At 46.1% G+C, this 18,429-nt stretch overlaps 1 protein-coding gene across 1 annotated transcript in view; it reads left to right on the top strand.

Annotated features, from left to right (window-relative positions):
* Positions 1-18,429, top strand: part of Mvb12b (multivesicular body subunit 12B) — a 157,004-nt gene that overhangs the window by 10,053 nt on the left and 128,522 nt on the right. Inside the window, exon 2 of the mRNA XM_041674920.1 lies at positions 3,378-3,500. Coding sequence (XP_041530854.1) covers positions 3,378-3,500 — 123 coding nt within the window. The remainder of the gene's footprint in view (positions 1-3,377; positions 3,501-18,429) is intronic.

Raw genomic sequence — 18,429 nt, 5'->3', positions numbered from 1 at the left:
TTGCTTGACTTATTGAGCTATGGCCAGAGAAAGAAGCGCTTTGGCATTTTAAAATATAATTAGTGTTGAGACTGCTTTCCCTTTCGGGCAGGATGTTGGTCTCTGTGCAGTGAAACAGCACAGGCTAGACTGAGGAGGATGCGCAGCTGCCGGCTGCCGGGCTATGGGAACAAGCCTCAGTTTTCCCTTATTCAGAATAAGGGGGACAAGAGTTGCTGCAGGGAGGCCTTTTGTATTTACCCTGTCACTTCCTGCCTGGCAGGTCAGTGATGTTCTTAAATACATGCTCCCTTGCTCTCCGGCTATTCGGCTCACATTCGTGGCCCCTCTTCTTCCTGTCAGAGGCCTGGCCCGCGACCCTGGTGGCAGGGTGCTGTTCTGCTCCTGTGCCTTCCCTTCTGGCGGGGGCTCCGAGCAGCCTGAGGAAACTCGGAGTGCACCAGGTTGATAAATGGCCTTTCGTTAGGAGGTCAATCGAAGTGACGGCAGAGATGCTGTTAAAAGTAATTTGCAGTCAGAAATATGTAATTCAGGGCAAGCCACTCTGAGCGATGGCCTCTGCCATGGATATCTTGGGCGTTTCTCATTAAGAGGCCCCGTGGCTGGTGGTGGCCATGCCCCACCGCCAAGTAGAACAGCCCCTGCAACAGCCATTTGTCTCCGAGGCACAAAGACTGTCCTGATCTCCAGGGCACAGGAACTCGGCAACCAGGGGAGAGAGGCGGGGGAGGGGGGGGCATGGAGATGACTGCTGCCCTGGCCAGACCTGCTGTGGGCTGGGCAGGCTGGGCTCCTGCGCTTTGAGGCCCAGCTCTTTGTCCGCTTTAGTTGGAGGCCGTCTGCAGCCATTTTGGAAACTGCTGCTGGGTGCCTCCCCAGGTGCATTGTGGGAGCAGTATTTCCCCTTGCAAGTACACTCGTCTGCCTGCAATTGGCAGTATGTGTCAAATAAGAGAACCCCTGTAGTCGTGCCTTGTGGAGGGCTTTGCCACTCCAGACTGTGCATCTCCCAGCCAATGAGATCTTCCTTGTGTGCCCCCTAATCTCTGTCTCCCTCCCCTTTTCCATCCTTCTCCTTCCTTTCATTTCTTTTTCTCGTTTTCATTCTCTGTCCCTCTTTCTCTTTTATAGTAAAGACAGTAGTATTTAAATTTTTTTGTTTCACATGTTTTTTATTAAATTCACAGCATGATATTTAACACTGGCAGGATTCGTACATTCTGCTAATGAGTTGCTAATTGCAAAGCATTTTTGGTAACCGACAGCAGGTACCAATATTTTGCAAACTGCAGCCTTGTGGTTTTTATGTTCCCCATAATACAGGATTTTTCAGGGGCAGAGGCATTTTGTTTAGTGATTTGCTCTGGATTGGGCAGGTGCAGGTATTTAACCCTAAACCCATATTGGGGTCACACATGTGGAATCACTTGGTAAATATTTGCTTAATACCTACTGGGTGTAAGCGCACTAAGCCCCGCGCTGTTAGAGATGAAACTTGCTAGACAATGAAAATTGGAACTGGGAAAGAATATGGTGGTGTGGCATGTCTCCACCTTCTGCCCTCGGCTGTTGGAAGCTGGTTTTTGGTATAAGCCAATAAAATATAACTCTGTAACTCGGCTAAGAAGGTAGGGGTGCCAGGCACTGCCAAACCCTCTCGAGAAACAAGTTTGTTTCTGGGGTGTTTTGTGGGTTCTGCTGACTAAATGGGTGACCTGCGTAGTATTTTGGTGGTTCCTGTGGGGCAGGCTCACTTGGGGTGGCCAGTGCCATCTGCCTCCTGCTGCCTCCTTAGGCAGGATGTTTGGTTTGCTTTTGAAACTGTAGCTAGTGTTGAGAGCACTGCAGCCAGTGGGACTTAATTGCTGTAGGGTGAGGTGGGATTTATTTGTTCTTTTCCCACCGCCCGCCCAGTAAAAGTCCTGCATCAGGTGTTGCTCTTTATATTTGGTTTCCGGGGCAGGGACACTGAGCCACGCCCGCTGCTCTCCACGCTGCACCAGCCTCCTCAGCTGGTCCTACGCGGAAGCAGCGAGCAGCAGAGTAGTAATTCCAGATCCATTCTTTTCATCCAAGTGACCAGTGAGAATTAGGATTGCTTCTGACCCAGGGGCGGCTGAACTAGACAAAGAAATGGGCCAGACCTCTAGTACGTGGTGCCTCCTAGTTCTGGCCCAAGCCAGGCCCCATGTGTTCTTAAGCCTTCCAGTCCACATGCTTTTCTTCTGGGCACCTACTGTGTGCCATGGGCCCATTTATATCCTTCTGCACCTACTGTGTGTCATGGTCCTCTCCGGGCCCTTCTTTTATATCCTTCTGGGCACCTACTGTGTGTCATGGTCCTCTCCGGGCCCTTCTTTTATATCCTTTTGAGCACCTACTGTGTGTCATGGTCCTCTCCGGACCCTTTTATATCCTTCTGCACCTACTGTGTGTCATGAGCTCTCCGGGTCCTTTTATATCCTTCTGGGCACCTACTGTGTGTCATGGAGCTCTCCGGGTCCTTCTTTTATATCCTTCTGCACCTACTGTGTGTCATGGTCCTCTCCCGGCCCTTCTTTTATATCCTTCTGCACCTACTGTGTGTCATGGTCCTCCCCCAGCCCTTCTTTTATATCCTTCTGCACCTATTGTGTGTCATGGTTCTCTCCTGGCCCTTCTTTTGTATCCTTTCTCTTAGTTTTTTTCAACAGCTGGGGAGTGGATCAAGACCTCATTTTACAGTTGAGGAAAAGCAGGGGCTCCCAAGGTTTAACTTCTTGTTTAGACACTAACTTGTAAATACGGAGTCCAGAGCCCCATGCCCCAAATGCCTTCTGTGGTTTTGGGGCTCGTTAAGTTGTCTACTAAATGTCTAGTTGTCTGGATAGGCTGTACGTTTGGAAGCCTAGCCCCATATGGGGGCACTTGAGACTTTGCTAGGGGTAGCTCGTCCAGTATTGGTCCCTGTTCAGAAATCAGACAGTTGGGAGTAGAATTAGGAATAATGTGGGGTTGGGCAGGTAGCTCAGTGGGTAACATGCTTGTCTGTCCTACATAAAGCCCTGGGTTCCATTCTGAGTGCCGTATAAAACTAGATGTACATACCTGTAATATGAGCACTTGGGAGGAGACAGGAGTTCAAGACCGGCCTGGACTATAAGGTAATGTACTTTGGGGTTTGAATTGAAATTACCTCCTGGGAGTAGATGGGAGCCCTCAGCATTCCACGATAACAGCTTGAGGTGTGGTGAGTGAATTCTTAATCTGAGTTCAGGGTCAGATAAGGCCCTGGTGAGGAATGTAGACAGCTGCAGGATTCTGTCTACGAGGCTGCCCTCAGTCATGTTAAATGCCGAGTTTGAATTTTTTGCTCTCTGTTTCCTTTTCCAAACCAGGACCAAGCCACCATGCCTGAAGTCAAAGAGCTCTCAGAAGCCTTACCAGAGACGCCGATGGACCCCATCACAGGAGTGGGGGTGGTGGCTTCCCGGAACCGAGCCCCGACAGGCTATGATGTGGTAAGACACAGAGCTAGCTTGTCGGCTCTGCTCTCTGTCTAAGAACCTGTCCCTGGGTGGAAGAACTAGAGTGACCAGAAGAGGAAAGGCACAGCCAGAGGAGGCAGCCATGAGTGCGGGCATGATTTCCTGACCTTGGCCATAACTGGCTTTGGGTTATTTTTCACCCTTTTATTAGACCCGTTGATGTCTAAAGTCACTTCTCGTTTTGATGCTTCATGAAAAGGATTTAGAGAAGACCTTGGGGTTGTCTTGTATTATCCCAGCAGTGTGAATGTTCTGAGCATGTTGTCCTTGGCCATAGCTGGAGCCTGTGCAGGGCTCCCCATTGTTGGGGCCAATAATCAGGTAACTCTTTGTCATGGGGCTGTCCTGTGCCTCAGAGTCTATGTGCAACACCCTTGACCTCTACTTAGTTGAGGTGAAGAACACCCCAGATGTTTCTGGATGTTCCCCGGGGAAGTGTGGTGAGCAAAATCAGTCCCCACTGAGAACCTCTTTGGTCAGTCTACCTCAGGTCCTCGCTGCAAAAAGACGAACCCATTAAAAACAACAACAAAGAAAACCCAGGAAAGCAAAAACTCCCCTTCCCGAGTGAGTGAGACGCTCGGGATGAGAGCAGGTGCCTTTATGAGAGCAGGTGCCTTTTTTTTTTTTTTTGACAAAGATTTGCATCTGGCCTGTCCCCTGTCTTCAAAGCCCAGTTAGAATGTCTGTCTTTCCATAAAGTAGAATCATTAGGTATGGCTTTGTCCCTTAGAACTCCTGGGGAAGCTAATCAAAATGCCCCTGATGGGAGAAGCCGAAGTGTGTTTTGATGAATTGGGTCTGAGATACACATGGTGCATCAGGCAGGGCTGGGGGCTCCCGGACTGCTGGTGGACCTTCCAGGCCCACTACGTGGATTGCAGGAGGCTCAAGCTCCGGGCCCGGGTCTCACATCTTCCTGCTCTTCTCTGTCTATCAGTATCTGTAGCATTCTGGCTGCCCCTTTGGGGTCACTCAGACCACTTGGCTAGTGGGCGCCAGATGACCTTCGGTAGTTTGGCTTTCTGGAAGTCTCCTGAAGGCTGACAGGGGCACAATCTATCCCTGTCATTTTCTTCTAACATCTAGCTCAGGGCAGGAGAGCATGGTGTCAAATGAGTGAAATTAATAAGCACATTTCACCATCGTGTCGCACCATGCATTTTAGTGGAAGGTGAGCAGGGCAAGAGGCTGTGCTGGGGCGCATGTAATTACCCAGGCTGCACGCCCTAGGCTCCTCTAAGAGCTCTTTCCGGGAGAGGGGCGTATTCCTCTCTTCTCTTGCCTTTGGCCTCTTATGAGATAAACATCTCATTCCCAAGAGCCGTAAGTTCAAGGGGGAAAGGTGGAGAGGGCAGGGTGAGAAGAGGCACTTCCCGTTCTTTCATCTGGAGTTCCATATTAAGTCAACAGAAGTGCAGGAATGTTTTGGGAAGGCTCCAAGAACTGACCAGAGGATGAGTAAGCCTGTGGCTGCTGGAGGCTAGACCACTCTCTAGGATTAACCCCTTCCTTCCCTCACACAGTGAGACTCTGACCAGCTTCCTGCTCTTAGTCACCAGATGCTGCTGGCCTCTGGCTGCAGGCTCTCATAGAAAGGCTTTCTAGGTATTGCTGTTGCTTGAGGCTAAAAATGTCAGTTCATTTATAGAAATGTAATTTAATGACTTCCTTTCTCTCTGGATGGACCTGGGAACTGAAGATCATTTATTAACTGTCCCCATTCATTGTCCCCATTTGTGCAGTCTTCTACAAACAGCCTCCTGTTTCTGTCACATGCCCAGGTCTCGGAGGGACAGGCTAATGGAACCTGTCCTCAGAGATTGGGGTGGGTCTCAAGAAAGTGTAGAAAAGGTTCAGAAGCAAGACTGGGTGCAGAGTGAGAGGGAAGTGGGGTGAGAAGACTCAGTGTGGGTGCCTCTGAGGAAGAGTTGGGGAGGTGGGAGTGAGGCCTGATGTGACATCAGGAGCCGGCAGGTGTCAAGCTGGCCTGGGCACAAACGGGAAAGATTCCAGCTGAGAGAGGGTGCAAGTGGTCAGGGCCTGTCTGACATCCAACTGTCAGAGAATGGTTGGGGGCCATTTCCGATGTTTGGCTCTCACTTCTTCCTGCTGCTGTGTGCTGGGAAGCCGGCCTTGGTGGTGGCCTCCGTACAGTGTGTGAGTTGCCCACCCTCCCTTCCTTCCTCTCTCCCCCTTCTCATCTCCCTTCCTTTCAGTAATGTTGAAACTAGTTAGGCAACAAAACATTTCTTCCAAACTGCTGGTCCTGCATAATTTCTAGGTGCCCAGTATGTCCCAGGCGTCTTTAGACTCACCCAAGCTGCCAGTGTTTGAAGCATTGGACGGAAGTAGGGTGCTAGGGTTACTCTGGGGCAGAACGGCTCTCCTCTGGGCAGTGGCTGGGTGATTTAGGCATCAAAAGGACACACAGGCTTAAAATTGGAAACTTGCAAATGAGAGGCCAGTTGTCACTCACCAAAGCAGAAACATAAAAATAAAATGAAAGAAAGAAAGCCCACAAAACACAAAACTCTCTGTTCAGCACTGAAGCGGGATCAAGAAGGCTTGTGTGTTTCCAGAATGCTCAAGGACTGAAAACCCTCCAGAGGAGGGGAGCCAGCGCTTGCCTGAAGCCTGTGGTAGACATCAAGTGGAATACGTGAGCCACAGCTGTCCCCCTGGACTGACCGGAGCTGCCGCTCAAATCTCTAGAAAGGCCAGGTTGTGGGAGGAGGCCCTGTGAGGGCAGGAGACCTCCAATCCACAGGTGCTCCTCCTCCTGGGCCACACCTGTAGCAGGTGGGCGATAAGGGACAGCTTACCTCTGTCCCCCTCAGTGTCACCCTGCTGGCAAGGGGCTGTTCCTGAGCAAAGAAATCAGGGCTCCCACAGCTTCTCTCACAGGCTGGTTGCTTTTCAGAGCTGAGCTTGTTTTGATGAAGGCACGGGTATCCCTCTTTTGTTTTGGTAGAAAATACTTTAAACCAAGTTTTATTGAAAATGTGGAAAGAGGTTTCCTGTGGCTTGAATCTGGGCCACTCCTGTGAACTGTCTGGGGACAGACCTGTTCCTGAGAAGGGGACACACTTGACACTGGGTGTCGGGAGTACAGAGGCCAGCAAGGCTGCCTCAGGAAGTCTGTCAGAAACTGTGGCTTCCTGTGGCTGCGGGGGAGGAGCTGTCTTCTCTTTTGGCCTCTCCTACCCCTATCACCCCCCCCCCCCCCCCCCCCCCCCCCGCCCCAGCTTGTCGTGCAATTCCAGGGTCGATCAAAGGCTCACTCAGACAGTTGTGTGTGTGGAGGATGGACAGTGTCTTGATACTTCCTTCTGCTCACAGAAATATCTGCTTTACTTTGCTCAGACTTGCAAAAAACAAACCTCAATTATTTGGCTCGGCGGAGAAATTAATTTTTCTTTTTTAAATTGAAATTTAAGTTTTGAGGTAATTATGGATTTATATGCACTTTAAGAACAAATGCGACCACTCTCAGCTTGCCAGGGGGCACAGGTGTGGTGTGTACTTCTGCCCGTGGTGTTTGGAAACGCCAGCGTGTTTCAGAACCAGGCCCCTGAGTCTAATGAAATGATCTGTGATCAGTGATTAGGAGCAGGTTGCTCTTGAAAAGATGGTTTTCGGCTCGTGGTTCTCAAGAGGAACAAGCATGTCCTACTGCTAGGCAGAGCCAGGTGGGAGGGGCCTGGAGAGCAAAGGCAGAATGAGTAAGGGCCTTGGTGCAGCCTCTGTGGGCAAGGCAGAGGCGGGTAAGCAGACTGCAGCCCATCTAGTGTAAACGGTTGTGGGTTTTGTGCCACAGGTTTTGTCATCTTGACATAAACCAGAGTCATCTGGAAGAGGGACCCTCAACTGAGGAATTGCCTCCATCAGACTGGCCTGTGGGACATTTCCTCTTTCTTTTTTGTTTTTAAAGGTTTATTTATTATTTTTGTCCCTATGTATGTAGAAAAGACTGAATGAATTTCTGTGCTGTTGGTGGAGAGCAGAGACATCCTGAGTTACAGGGGTTGTGAGTTCCCTGTGTGTGAGTGCTGGGCAGTGAGCCTGAGTCCTTGACAGGATCATTGCAAAGTGCTCTTAACCCCTGAGCATTCTTTCTATTCTGTAGGGGCATATTTTCTCTCTCTCTCTCTCTCTCTCTCTCTCTCTCTCTCTCTCTCTCTCTCTCTCTAGTGCATGTGTATGGGCATTTTGCCTACATGCATGTCTGTGTACCAGGAGGCCAGAGGATGGTGTTGGATCCCCTAGAGCTGGAGTTCCAGATGGTTCTGAACCATCATGTGGGTGCTGGTAATTGAATCTAGAGTCTTCTAGAAGAACAGCCCCCAGGCTCTTAATCACCGAGCCACATCTATCAAGCCCCTGTGGGGCATTTTCTTGATTAATGATTGATGTGAGAAGGCTAAGCCCTCTGTGGGACATGCCACCCTGGGGAGGTGGTCCTGGGTTCTGTTAGAAAACAGGCTGAACAAGCAGTGGCGAGCAAGCCAGTAAGCTGCCTTACTCCTTGGTCCTTGCTTCAGTTCCTGCCTCCAGGTTAACTTAAATTAACCCATATACCTTTTACCTCTGGACTTTTATCTTTCTCTATTTCTGTATATCTTACTTTCCTTCTTTCTCCGTGGCTGCTGTGTAGCTGAGTGGCTAGCCCCTGATGCCCTCCTCTCCTTGTTCTCTTGCTCCTCTTATTCCTCGATTCTCCTATTTATCTTTTCTGCCTGCCAGCCCCGCCTCTCCTTGCTCCTGCCTCACTATTGGCCTTTCATCTCTTTATTAGACCATCAGCTGTTTAGACAGGCAAAGAATCACAGCTTCACAGAGTTAAACAAAGGCAGCATAAACAAAACCAACACACCTTCATTAGCCACACAGTGTTCTTGAGTGTTTCCTGCATGTGCACTTCATGCTGTGCTACATAGCGTCATGTTTACCACAACAGCACATGTGATCAAGGAAATTCACCAGGAGGAAATCCATATTTACCCATTTTCATTGACCTTGTTTTTTTTCTTTCTGGGTCTGCCTTGTTGTGGAATAACTTTTTGTACACTGTGTATTACTCTGATTGGTTTAATAAAAAGCTAAATAGCCAATAGCTAGGCAGTATTTTGGGGGTAGAGAGGATGCTGGAAAGAAGGCAGAGTCACCAGCCAGACATGGAGGAAGTAGGGAGGCGGGATGGACGGTATGCAGATGAGGTAAAGGAGCCTGGGGCAGCGCATAGATGAATAGAAATGGGTGAATTTAACTTATAAAAGCTAGTTAGAAACAAGCCTAAGCTATTGGCCAAGCTTTCATAATTAAAATTAAGTCTCTGTGTCATTCTTTGTGAATTCGTGTCCCCAAAAGAAAAGTCTGCCTCTACTACCTTTATCTCCTCCTCTTCCCTGAAGGAAATTTCACTGAAAGTAGGATGGCCCTTCTTTCTGGGCACCATGATTTCTAGAGAGCAAAGGCTGAAGACCTTCCTAGGTGACTGCCTCTGGATCCCATGTGCTTGTAAATAACCCTTTGCCCGTGGTCTGAAGTTAGCCCAATAAACTCAGCAGCCCCCGGGGTGGCCTTACAAGGTGTAGTGCCTGTTGTTTCCATCTCCCCAGGGAAGAATTCTCACCACTGTTGCCTCTGAAGTGTACTGTTTGGTGAATAGAGCCCTGGTCTGTGCAGCCATCATCACTTCCCTCTTCTCTTCCTCCCTGACTCCCCCGCCTTCCCCCTGCCCAGTGTAGAGAATGTCAGCAGTTCTGGCTTGTCTAAGGAGTTGTCCTGCATTCCGTCTGTGTGCAGCTGACCTGAGGTGGCTGTTTGAGTTGTCCCCAGTCTGGGCTGTTCAGAGCAAAGCCACTGTGAGCATGCACAAACTTGCTTTCCTTTCCCGGTGCTTAATATTAAGAACTGGAGTGGCTGTAGCTTTTATGTTTAAGGCAGTGACTTATTCTAGTTAATTTTTTTGTTTGTTTGTTTGTTTTGTTTTTTTGAGACAAGGTTTCTCTGTAGCTTTGGAACCTGTCCTGGAACTAGCTCTTGTAGAGCATGCTGGCCTCGAACTCACAGAGGTCCACCTGCCTCTGCCTCCCGACTGCTGGGATTAAAGGTGTGCGCTATCACCACTCAGCCTTCGAGTTAATTTTTATATATGGTTTGATGTGTAGGTCAAAGGTCACTTGTTAGCCTATTGTTTGTTGTGTTATAATCTTTGAAGGTTACCCTTTCTTCAGTGAATTATCTTAACCCTGTTATCTAAAATCAATTGCTTGGTAGACACTGATTGTATTGCTGTGACCTCTGTCTGTCTGTCAGGCCTTTGGTGACCTTGGCTTTATAGTCATTGTTGAAAGGGGGCAGTCCTCAACTCCGCTCCCTTCAGTGGACCTTTCATTGTCCTAGGTCTTTTGATTTTTAATAGACATTAAGAATCCTTACATCAGTGTTCATAAATTTTCTGCTGGGATTATGTTTGAACTTTTTAAATATATGGGTCAGTTTGCAGGTATTGGACATGTTTATGATTCTGGGTCTTTAGGTCTGTGAATATGGTATTTAAACCTTTTTAAATTTCTGTTACATTTTCTTTTGCAGTGTGCAATTTGTGCAGATCTTTTGTCAAAGTCATCCTTAGTTATCTCATATTTTCTATACTCTTGTAAAATGCTACTTATTTTATTCTCTTTTATAGGAATACAGTTGACTTTTGTAGCTTGATGTCCATCTGCATTCCCATTAAATTGTGATTTTTAAGATCATTCTTTAAATGCCTACATACACAGCAATGTTATCTATGAATGAAAAGTTTTATTTCTTCCTTATCACATATGCTTTTACAATTTCTTTTTTCTTGCCTTATTGCACTGGCTAGCATGTCCAGGACACTACTGACTAACAGTTATGAATTCAGATTTCCTTGCCTTGTTCCAGCTTTAGAGGAAAAGCCTTCCGTGTGGCTTCTGTTCTTCGAATCGTTCTGACTTTGGTATTGTTGAAAGGTGTCACTCTATGGTTTTCTGAAATGTTGAATGTAAATGTGGAATTTTTTTTTCTTTAAATGATTGTAGAATTTACCATTGGAAACTCTCTGGGTTAGGATAAAGAAAGGTTTGTAATTTGTTAAGAGTGTATCTCATTGGTAGAACTCTTGCCTAGCACGTACAGAGCCCTGGGTTCAACCCCTAGTCCTCCAAGATAGCTCCGCCCCCTGAACTGGAGTTATAAGCAGTTGTAAGCCTCCTGATATGAGTTCTGGGAACTAAATTGGGTTCTCTGCAAAAGCAACCAGCGCTGTTAATTGCTGAGCCGTCTCTGTAGCCCATGTGTTAGCTGTTCTTGATGGCTATCAGTAATTTATGTCTTACGAGACATTTTCCAATCAATCAGGTTTTCTAGTGTCCAGGCAAGAAATTCTTCATAATGTTATCTTATTTTGTTTTTAGTTTTTATAAAATCTGTTGTTTATTTCTCTTTAATTCCCAATAATGATAATTGATGTCATCTCTGCTTTTTGTTTTTCCCCCTCCTCAGAATGTCTAGAGTTTGTCAATTTTATTTTCTCAAAGCCCCAGCTTTTAGTTTCATTGATTTTCTTTTTTCTCTTTTCTGTCTTATTGTTTTCTTCTTATCATCTTTAGACTCAATAGCCTGGAATCTAAGGGGGAGTTCTGTCCACTGATTTGGCCTGCCCCTCACCCAGCACACACGCATTCTGGTAAGAATTTCCTCCCGCACTCAGCACTGGTCACGCTCCTTCCCCACGCAGGATCGTGTCATGGAGAATTTTAATTTACTCACCAAACTAATACCCTTTTATTTTTCCATTGATCAGTGTTTTGATTCATTGTGTGCTATTTTGTTTTCACATTTGGGGAGTTTTTCGATGTGAACACTCTTGACAACTTGCTTGGTGGCCAGAGAACCCAGAGTAAGTGTTGGCCGCCTTCTCTTGTAGACCTGATAGCTGATACTTTTAACATTTATGGGTTGTGTGTGTTCTCTGTGGCCCATGATTATGAAACCATCTGCAAATCCCAGGCTATACATAGACTGCAGGCTCTATTTGTCCTGTCCTGTAGTCTGTGTGCAGAGCCCCAGGCCTTCTAGGTAATCAAGGCAGTCAGAGCCAGATATGGGTACAGCAGGGTGGGGAAGACAAACCTAAACTGGACTCCCAGTCGACCCCCAGGGCCTATCTCAGAGACACTGACCACGCCCCCATTCAGTGCCTCTGTCTCCTGTCATGAAGTCTAAGTCACATACACCCCGTAGCACAGGTCACATATTAACCAAGTGTCCTAGTTACTTTGTGTTGCTGTGGTAAACACTTTGACCAAAAGCTTCTAGGAGGAGAATGTTTATTTAGTGGTGACAGTCATCAGGGGTTCTAAGGGAGCAGAGACCATGGAGGAGCGCTGAGCACTGACCTGCTTCCTCTGATTTGCTCAGCCACCTTTCTTTCTTTTTTTTTTTTTTAATTTTTAATTGATTTTATTGAGCTCTACATTTTTCTCTGCTACCCTCCCTGCCTCTTCCCTTTCCTTCAGCCCTTTCCTGTGGTCCCCTTGCTCCCAATTTACTAAGGAGATCTTGCCTTTTTCTATTCCCCATGTAGATTAGCTCTATGTAAGTCTCTCTTGGATTCCTCATTGTTGTCTAAGGTCTCTGAGATTGTGTTTTGCAAGCTGGTTTTCTTTGCTTTATGTTTAAAAACCACTTATGAGTAAGTACATATGATAATTATCTTTCTGGGTCTGGTTACCTCACTCAATATGATGTTTTCTAGATCCAGCCATTTGCCTGCAAATTTCAAGATGTTGTTACTTTTTTTCTGCTGTGTAGTACTCCATTGTGTAAATGTACCACATTTTCTTTATCCATTCTTTGGTCGAGGGGCATTTAGGTTGTTTCCAGGTTCTGACTATGACAGACAAAGCTGCTATGAACATAGTTGAGCACATGTCCTTGTGGCACGATTGAGCATCCTTTGGATATATACCCAAAAGTGGTATTGCTGGGTCTTGAGGAAGGTTGTTTCCTAATTTTCTGAGAAATGGCCACACTGACATCCAAAGGGGCTGTACCAGCTTGCATTCCCACAGCAACGCAGGAGTGTTCCCTTTTCCTCACAACCTCTCCAGCATAAGTTGTCATCGGTGTTTTTGATCTTGGCCATTCTGACAGGTGTAAGATGGAATCTCAGAGTTGTTTTGATTTGTATTTCTCTGATGGCTGAGGGTGTTGAACATTTCCTTAAGTGTCTTTTCAGCCATTTTAGATTCCTTTGTTGAGAGTTCTCTGTTTAGGTCTATACTCCATTTTTTTTTATTGGATTATGTGATCTTTTGATGACCAATTTCTTGAGTTCTTTGTATATTTTGGAAATCTGTCCTCTGTCTGATGGGTTGGTGAAGATTTTTTTCCCCTTCTGTAGGCTGCTGTTTTGTCTTGTTGACTGTGTACTTTGTTTTACAGAAGCTTCTCAGTCTTAGGAGGACCTGTTTATTAATTGTTTGTCTCATTGTCTGTGCTGTTGGAGTTATATTTAGGAAGAGGCCTCCTGTGCCAATGTGTTCAAGTGTACTTCCCACTTTCTCTTCTATGAAAGTTCAGTGTGGTTGGCTTTATGTTGAGTTCTTTGATCCATTTGGACTTGAGTTTTGTGCATGGTGATAGATATAGGTCTATTTTTCTTCTACATGTTAATATTCAGTTATGCCAGCACCATTTGTTAAATATGCTTTCTTTTTTCCATTTGATATTTTTTGCTTTTTTGTCAAAAATCAGGTGTGGATTAATATATGGGTCTTTGATTTGTTTCCATTGGTCCTCCTGTCTGTTCTTATGCCAATACCAGGCTGTTTTCAGTACTGCAGCTCTGTAGTAGATTTGCAGTCAGGGATTGTGATGCCTCCAGAAGTTCCTTTATTGTACAGGATTGTTTTGCTCAGTCACCTTTCTTACACAGCCCAGGTCCTCCTGTCCAGAGATGGACTGCCCATGGTTAGGAGTTAGGAAGGCTGGCCTCACTCCATCATGAGCAGTTTCAAAAGCTCCACGACATGCTCAGAGGCCAGGCTGGTGGAGGCAGTTCTTGAGTTGAGGTCCCTTGCTCTCACCTGCTCCTCAGCCCCCACTGCGAGTGGCATTGTGAAAGACCGTTCTCTCCCCAGTTGTCTGGCATCCTGCACTGCGCTCTTCCTTGGGAAATACTCTAGTACATCTGAACATATATTCTCTCATCACAGCTGAGTTTTCTGCTGGCGTTAGTGAGGCCTAGTGGGTTGATGGTATCATTTATGTCTTATATATTCCTACTGATTTTCTGTGTATCTGGTTTTTTTAATTGTCAAGAGACAAGTACTGGGATCTCTGACCATAATTGCGAATTAGTCTGTGTACTTTGTAGTTCTTGCTTTCTGCATTTTGAGTTCTGTTGTCGAGTGCATAAACATTAGAACTGATATACCGATCTTCTTGGTTGGCCCTCAGCATTTGAAGTGACTCTGTCAAAGTGTTTTGTTCTGAAGAACACTTTGGGGTGTGTTTCATGCATCAGTGGCTTTCTTATGACTAGGGTTGGTCTGAAGCATCATCCTTCCCATGCTGTTCTCTATATTTAACTGGTATTCTTTTTTTTAAGATTTATTTATTTATTATGTATACAGTGCAGGCCAGAAGAGGGCACCAAGTCTTATTACAGATGGTTGTGAGCCACCATGTGGTTGCTGGGAATTGAACTCGAGACCTTTGGAAGAGCAGGCAATGCTCTTAACCGCTGAGCCATCTCTCCAGCCCATTAACTGGTATTCTTATGAACATTTTGTTATCCCATTTGACTGTTTCTTCTTTAAATCATTTACACTGAAAGTAGTTGTTGATGTGTTTGTGTTGAACTCCATCTAATTTGCTCTTTGTCTGTTGTTCCCCTTTCCCTTGTTGGTTTCTGTGGTTTGAATGAGAAATGCCCCACAGGCTCACGTATTTGAACTCTTGGTCCACTTGGCGGTCATACGGCTTCCTGGAGGAAGAGCGTGCTGCAGCTGTGAGATGCATTTTCCCTCTATGTGTGCCACAAACCTTCACCCTGCAGTCAGTTCTCTCTCTACTTAAAGGTGCTGCTCTAGCTGCCTGCTCCTGCCATGTCTGCTGCTTGTTGCCGGCCTCCCTGCAGTGACACTAACCCCTCTGGAACTGTAAGCCACTCGGCCTGCCATAAGTCACTTTGGTCATGGTGTTTTCCACAGCAGCAGAGAAAAACCATTTCAGTTTCCTCTCCCCTTTTCTCCTAGTGTCTTTCTTTTTCTCCTTTTTTCTTTCAGTGCTGGGAATAAACTCAGAGCTTAGCTTGTTCCAGATAAATTTTCTACCACTGAGCTATAGCCCCCACAGTCCCCACATCTTTTAAATTATTTTATCCCATTTTATTTTCTCTGTTATCTTACTATATAGATTAATAAAAGGATTTGTCTATTTTTATTTTATATGTATGAGTGCTTGCCTACATGTATGTATATGCCTGGTGTCTGTGGAGACCAGAATTGGGCATCAGCTCCCTATAAACTGGAGTTGCAGATGATTGTGACCCTCAGTATGGGTGCTGGGAACTGAACCTGGGTCCTCTGGGAGCAGCCAGTGCTCTTCCTGCTGAGCTGTCTCTCCAGCCAGGGCTTTGTTTGTTGCTTCCTCGTTACTCTGGGTTCACACCACACCTTCTTAGTGGCACTCTACCGCTCAGACAGCACAGGGTTTGTTCCTTCCTGGCATCGGTGTTGTGATTGCAGGACATTTTCCCTCTGTATGCCATAAACCCCACAATGCATGGTTATCAGTTTTTATTTAAATTTTTATTGTCTTATATAAAAAGACTTAAATAGTGAATTCCTTCTAGTGCCATATCTTGTGTTTATTGCTCTGTATTCCCAATTTTCACCTCATGACTCTCCTTCAACCTGAAGAACATGGCCTGGAAGGGGGACTTTTCCTGTGCTGTCTGCTGGCAACATAATGTCTCATCTTTTGCATGCCTGGATAGTCTTTCATCTCTACTATTTGAAGGATGTTCTCCTTTGCTGTAGAATTCTTACTAGCATTTTGTTCACGGTGTTTGAGATGTAGCTCCATTATATTCCAGCTTGTGTTGTTTCTTATGAAAATCAGCTGTCATTTTTTTTTTAAAAGATTTTTCGATACAGTTTCTATGCATCCCTGGCTGTCCTGGAACTCTTTCTGTGGACCAGGCTGACCCCAAACTCAGAGATCCGCCTGCATCTGCCTACCAAGTGCTGGGATTAAAGGCGTGCACCACCGCAGCCCAGCTCAGCTGTCATTCTTGAACCGACTCCTCTGTCTGTGATGCTGCTTCTGAGGCTTTGTTTGTTCATTATTTTACCACCCCCATTGGCTATAACATCCTGATGGTTTTCCTAAGATTAGCCTGCCTGTCAGTTATTTGTCTAGGATCTGTGTGTTTATAGTCATCTTTAAGTTTGGGATATTTCTAATCGTTGTGTGTATAGTTTTTTTTAAGTTCTCCCTTTCCCTGGGGACTCTAGCAATATGTATATCTGACCACTTCATATCTCTCATGACTTAAGTATCTAAAAAAATATATAGAAAGAAGCAAGGATAAAATCAAAATAAAAAGAGAGAGACTATTGTTAATTGAGAATCGAGTCTTTGTAGAAAGCATAGTAAACTAGAAAATCCTATAGCAAAAGGAAACTCAGCACAATGTGGACCAAGAAGAGGAAAACTAGAAACCAGGGTATTTGGGCATAGTGTGAGAAAGTCACATGTCACTTTGTGTGCAGCCATGTGTGACATAGTGAGCCAAAATGGAAACTATTAATGTGTTTGAGAATCTCTCCTGCTGTGTTTGTTGCTGGATTTTTATATGCATAAATGTTTTTCTGCATGTATTATATGTGCACCACATGCATGAAGTGCTTGCAGAGGCCAGAAGAAGGTGTCAGAACCCTTAGATCTGGAGTTACAGACAGTTGTGAGCCACCATGTGGGTGCTGGGATCTGAACCCAGGTCCTCAGTGCTCTTAACCACTGAGCCAGCTCTTCAGGCCCTTCCCTCGGTTTCTCTGAGGCAGGGTCTCCTGTAGTTGAGCTTCTACTCCTCCTGCTTCTTCAGGTGCTGGGCTTACAGGTGTGCACCACCCCACCCAGTTCTGCTGCCATTGTACCCTCCCTGCTTCCAGAGAAGAAGCCAGCATTGCTTTAGAGAATTAGTTCTGGAAAACAAGCAACCTAGGTTGCTTTTAGGTAACATCCCTGTGATGGCGATTCTTGATTGTCAACTTGACTACATCTGGAATTAACCAAAACCAAAGCAGCAAGGTATACCTGTGAGAGATTTTTTTCTAAATTCTGTCATTTGAAGTGGGAAGACCCACTTTTAATCTGAATTTTTTGAGGTGGGATGGGCCACACCTTCTGCTGACAGCCTATAGAAAGGACATGGAAGAAGGGAACTCTCTCTCTGCCTGCTTGCCCTCACTGTCACTGGCAAGTCCATTCCTTCATTGGCTTTAGAGCCTACTTCTTTGGAAATCCAGTGTCTACTGAAGACCAGCTGAGACATCCAGCCTTGTGGACTGGATCCTTAGACATACTGTTGCTTGATACCAGTGTTGCACTAACTGGACCACAGCCTGTAAGCCATTCTTGTGTGTGTGTGTCTGTGTGTAAGTATGTCTATATGTATGTGTGTATGTATATGTGTGTGTATGTCTATGTATATGTATGTATGTATATGTTCACACACACACACACACACACACACACACACGTATATATTCTATCAGTTCTGGTCCACCAGAGAGCCCTGACTGCTACAGTTCCTTCGCCTGTGAAGGAACAGGTATGTCACAAATCATCCAGACTTTTCCAAAGCTTTGACAAAAACATAAGGATCAGGTTGTTTCAGAAAGTAGGCTTGGTGCTGGCAATGGCCTCACTTCTGCATAACTGGATTCCTGCAGTGTATTCAAGTGATTATTGGTTATTTTTTGCTACATTTTGCTTAGGAAAAAGCTGGGTTTTTGTTTTGTTTTGACTTTAAGTTGGTGCTCATGTATAGCCCAAGAACTTCATTCTGTTTCCCCTCTGTTTCTCATTCCCTGCCTTGTTGCCCCTCAGGTCATCATTTAGGATGATGCAAAGTTTCTATGACACTTTGAAACTGTGGCGAGTCCCCAGCCACTCTGCTCTCTGTTCCTCAGTGATACGGACTATCTTTCTAGCTTCCCACAGCTCCATCCTCCCCCATCCCTCCTGACCCACGACTGGCAAGTCTCCCCTATCCATAGCCCCCAATCAGCAACCACCCCATCCAGAATGGGTCCTCGCCATCTGGTTTTTGCTTCAAGGCAAATTTATTGTTTAGCTTTCTAGAGAAATTCCAGCAGCTAGCACTGGGTAGATGTTTACCAACTAGATAGGCTTCACTGGCCTCTAAGAGTTGCCCTCACTCCTACCTGCTTGTACTCCACGGAACTCTTCCGCTGTGCTGTGCCCCTTGTGCCTGTACGGCCTTGCCCGCGCACACACCACTCCTCTCCCCATGCAGCCGTGCTGTCTCCGTGCAGCAGGCCCTGCAGACTAGGAAACTGTGTCCTTCACATCACTGCACCACCCGCACTCAGCACAGTGCCTGGGTACACATTGGCTCCACCAGACCCGTGAAGAACGCTCACTGAATTAGCTGGCTCTTTTCCATTCTGCCTTTCTGTGTCTGGGATATTGGATGCCAGCACCCAGCTAAGTTATGTGTGTGTTAAACATGAATTGAAATGCAATTACAGCTGGCAATGTGATTTGAGAGCCGAGTAATAGAGTGAATAAGAAGAGTGACTCAGTCAGCGCCAGTTCATCTCCTTGGCTT

The sequence above is a fragment of the Microtus oregoni genome, unplaced genomic scaffold (genome assembly GCF_018167655.1).
Source record: "Microtus oregoni isolate MIOR12 unplaced genomic scaffold, Mior012 000025F_ref0000491, whole genome shotgun sequence".
NCBI lineage: Eukaryota > Metazoa > Chordata > Mammalia > Rodentia > Cricetidae > Microtus > Microtus oregoni.
The sequence above is the reverse complement of the archived record's forward strand: the minus strand, read 5'-3'. Positions and strand labels throughout refer to the sequence as shown.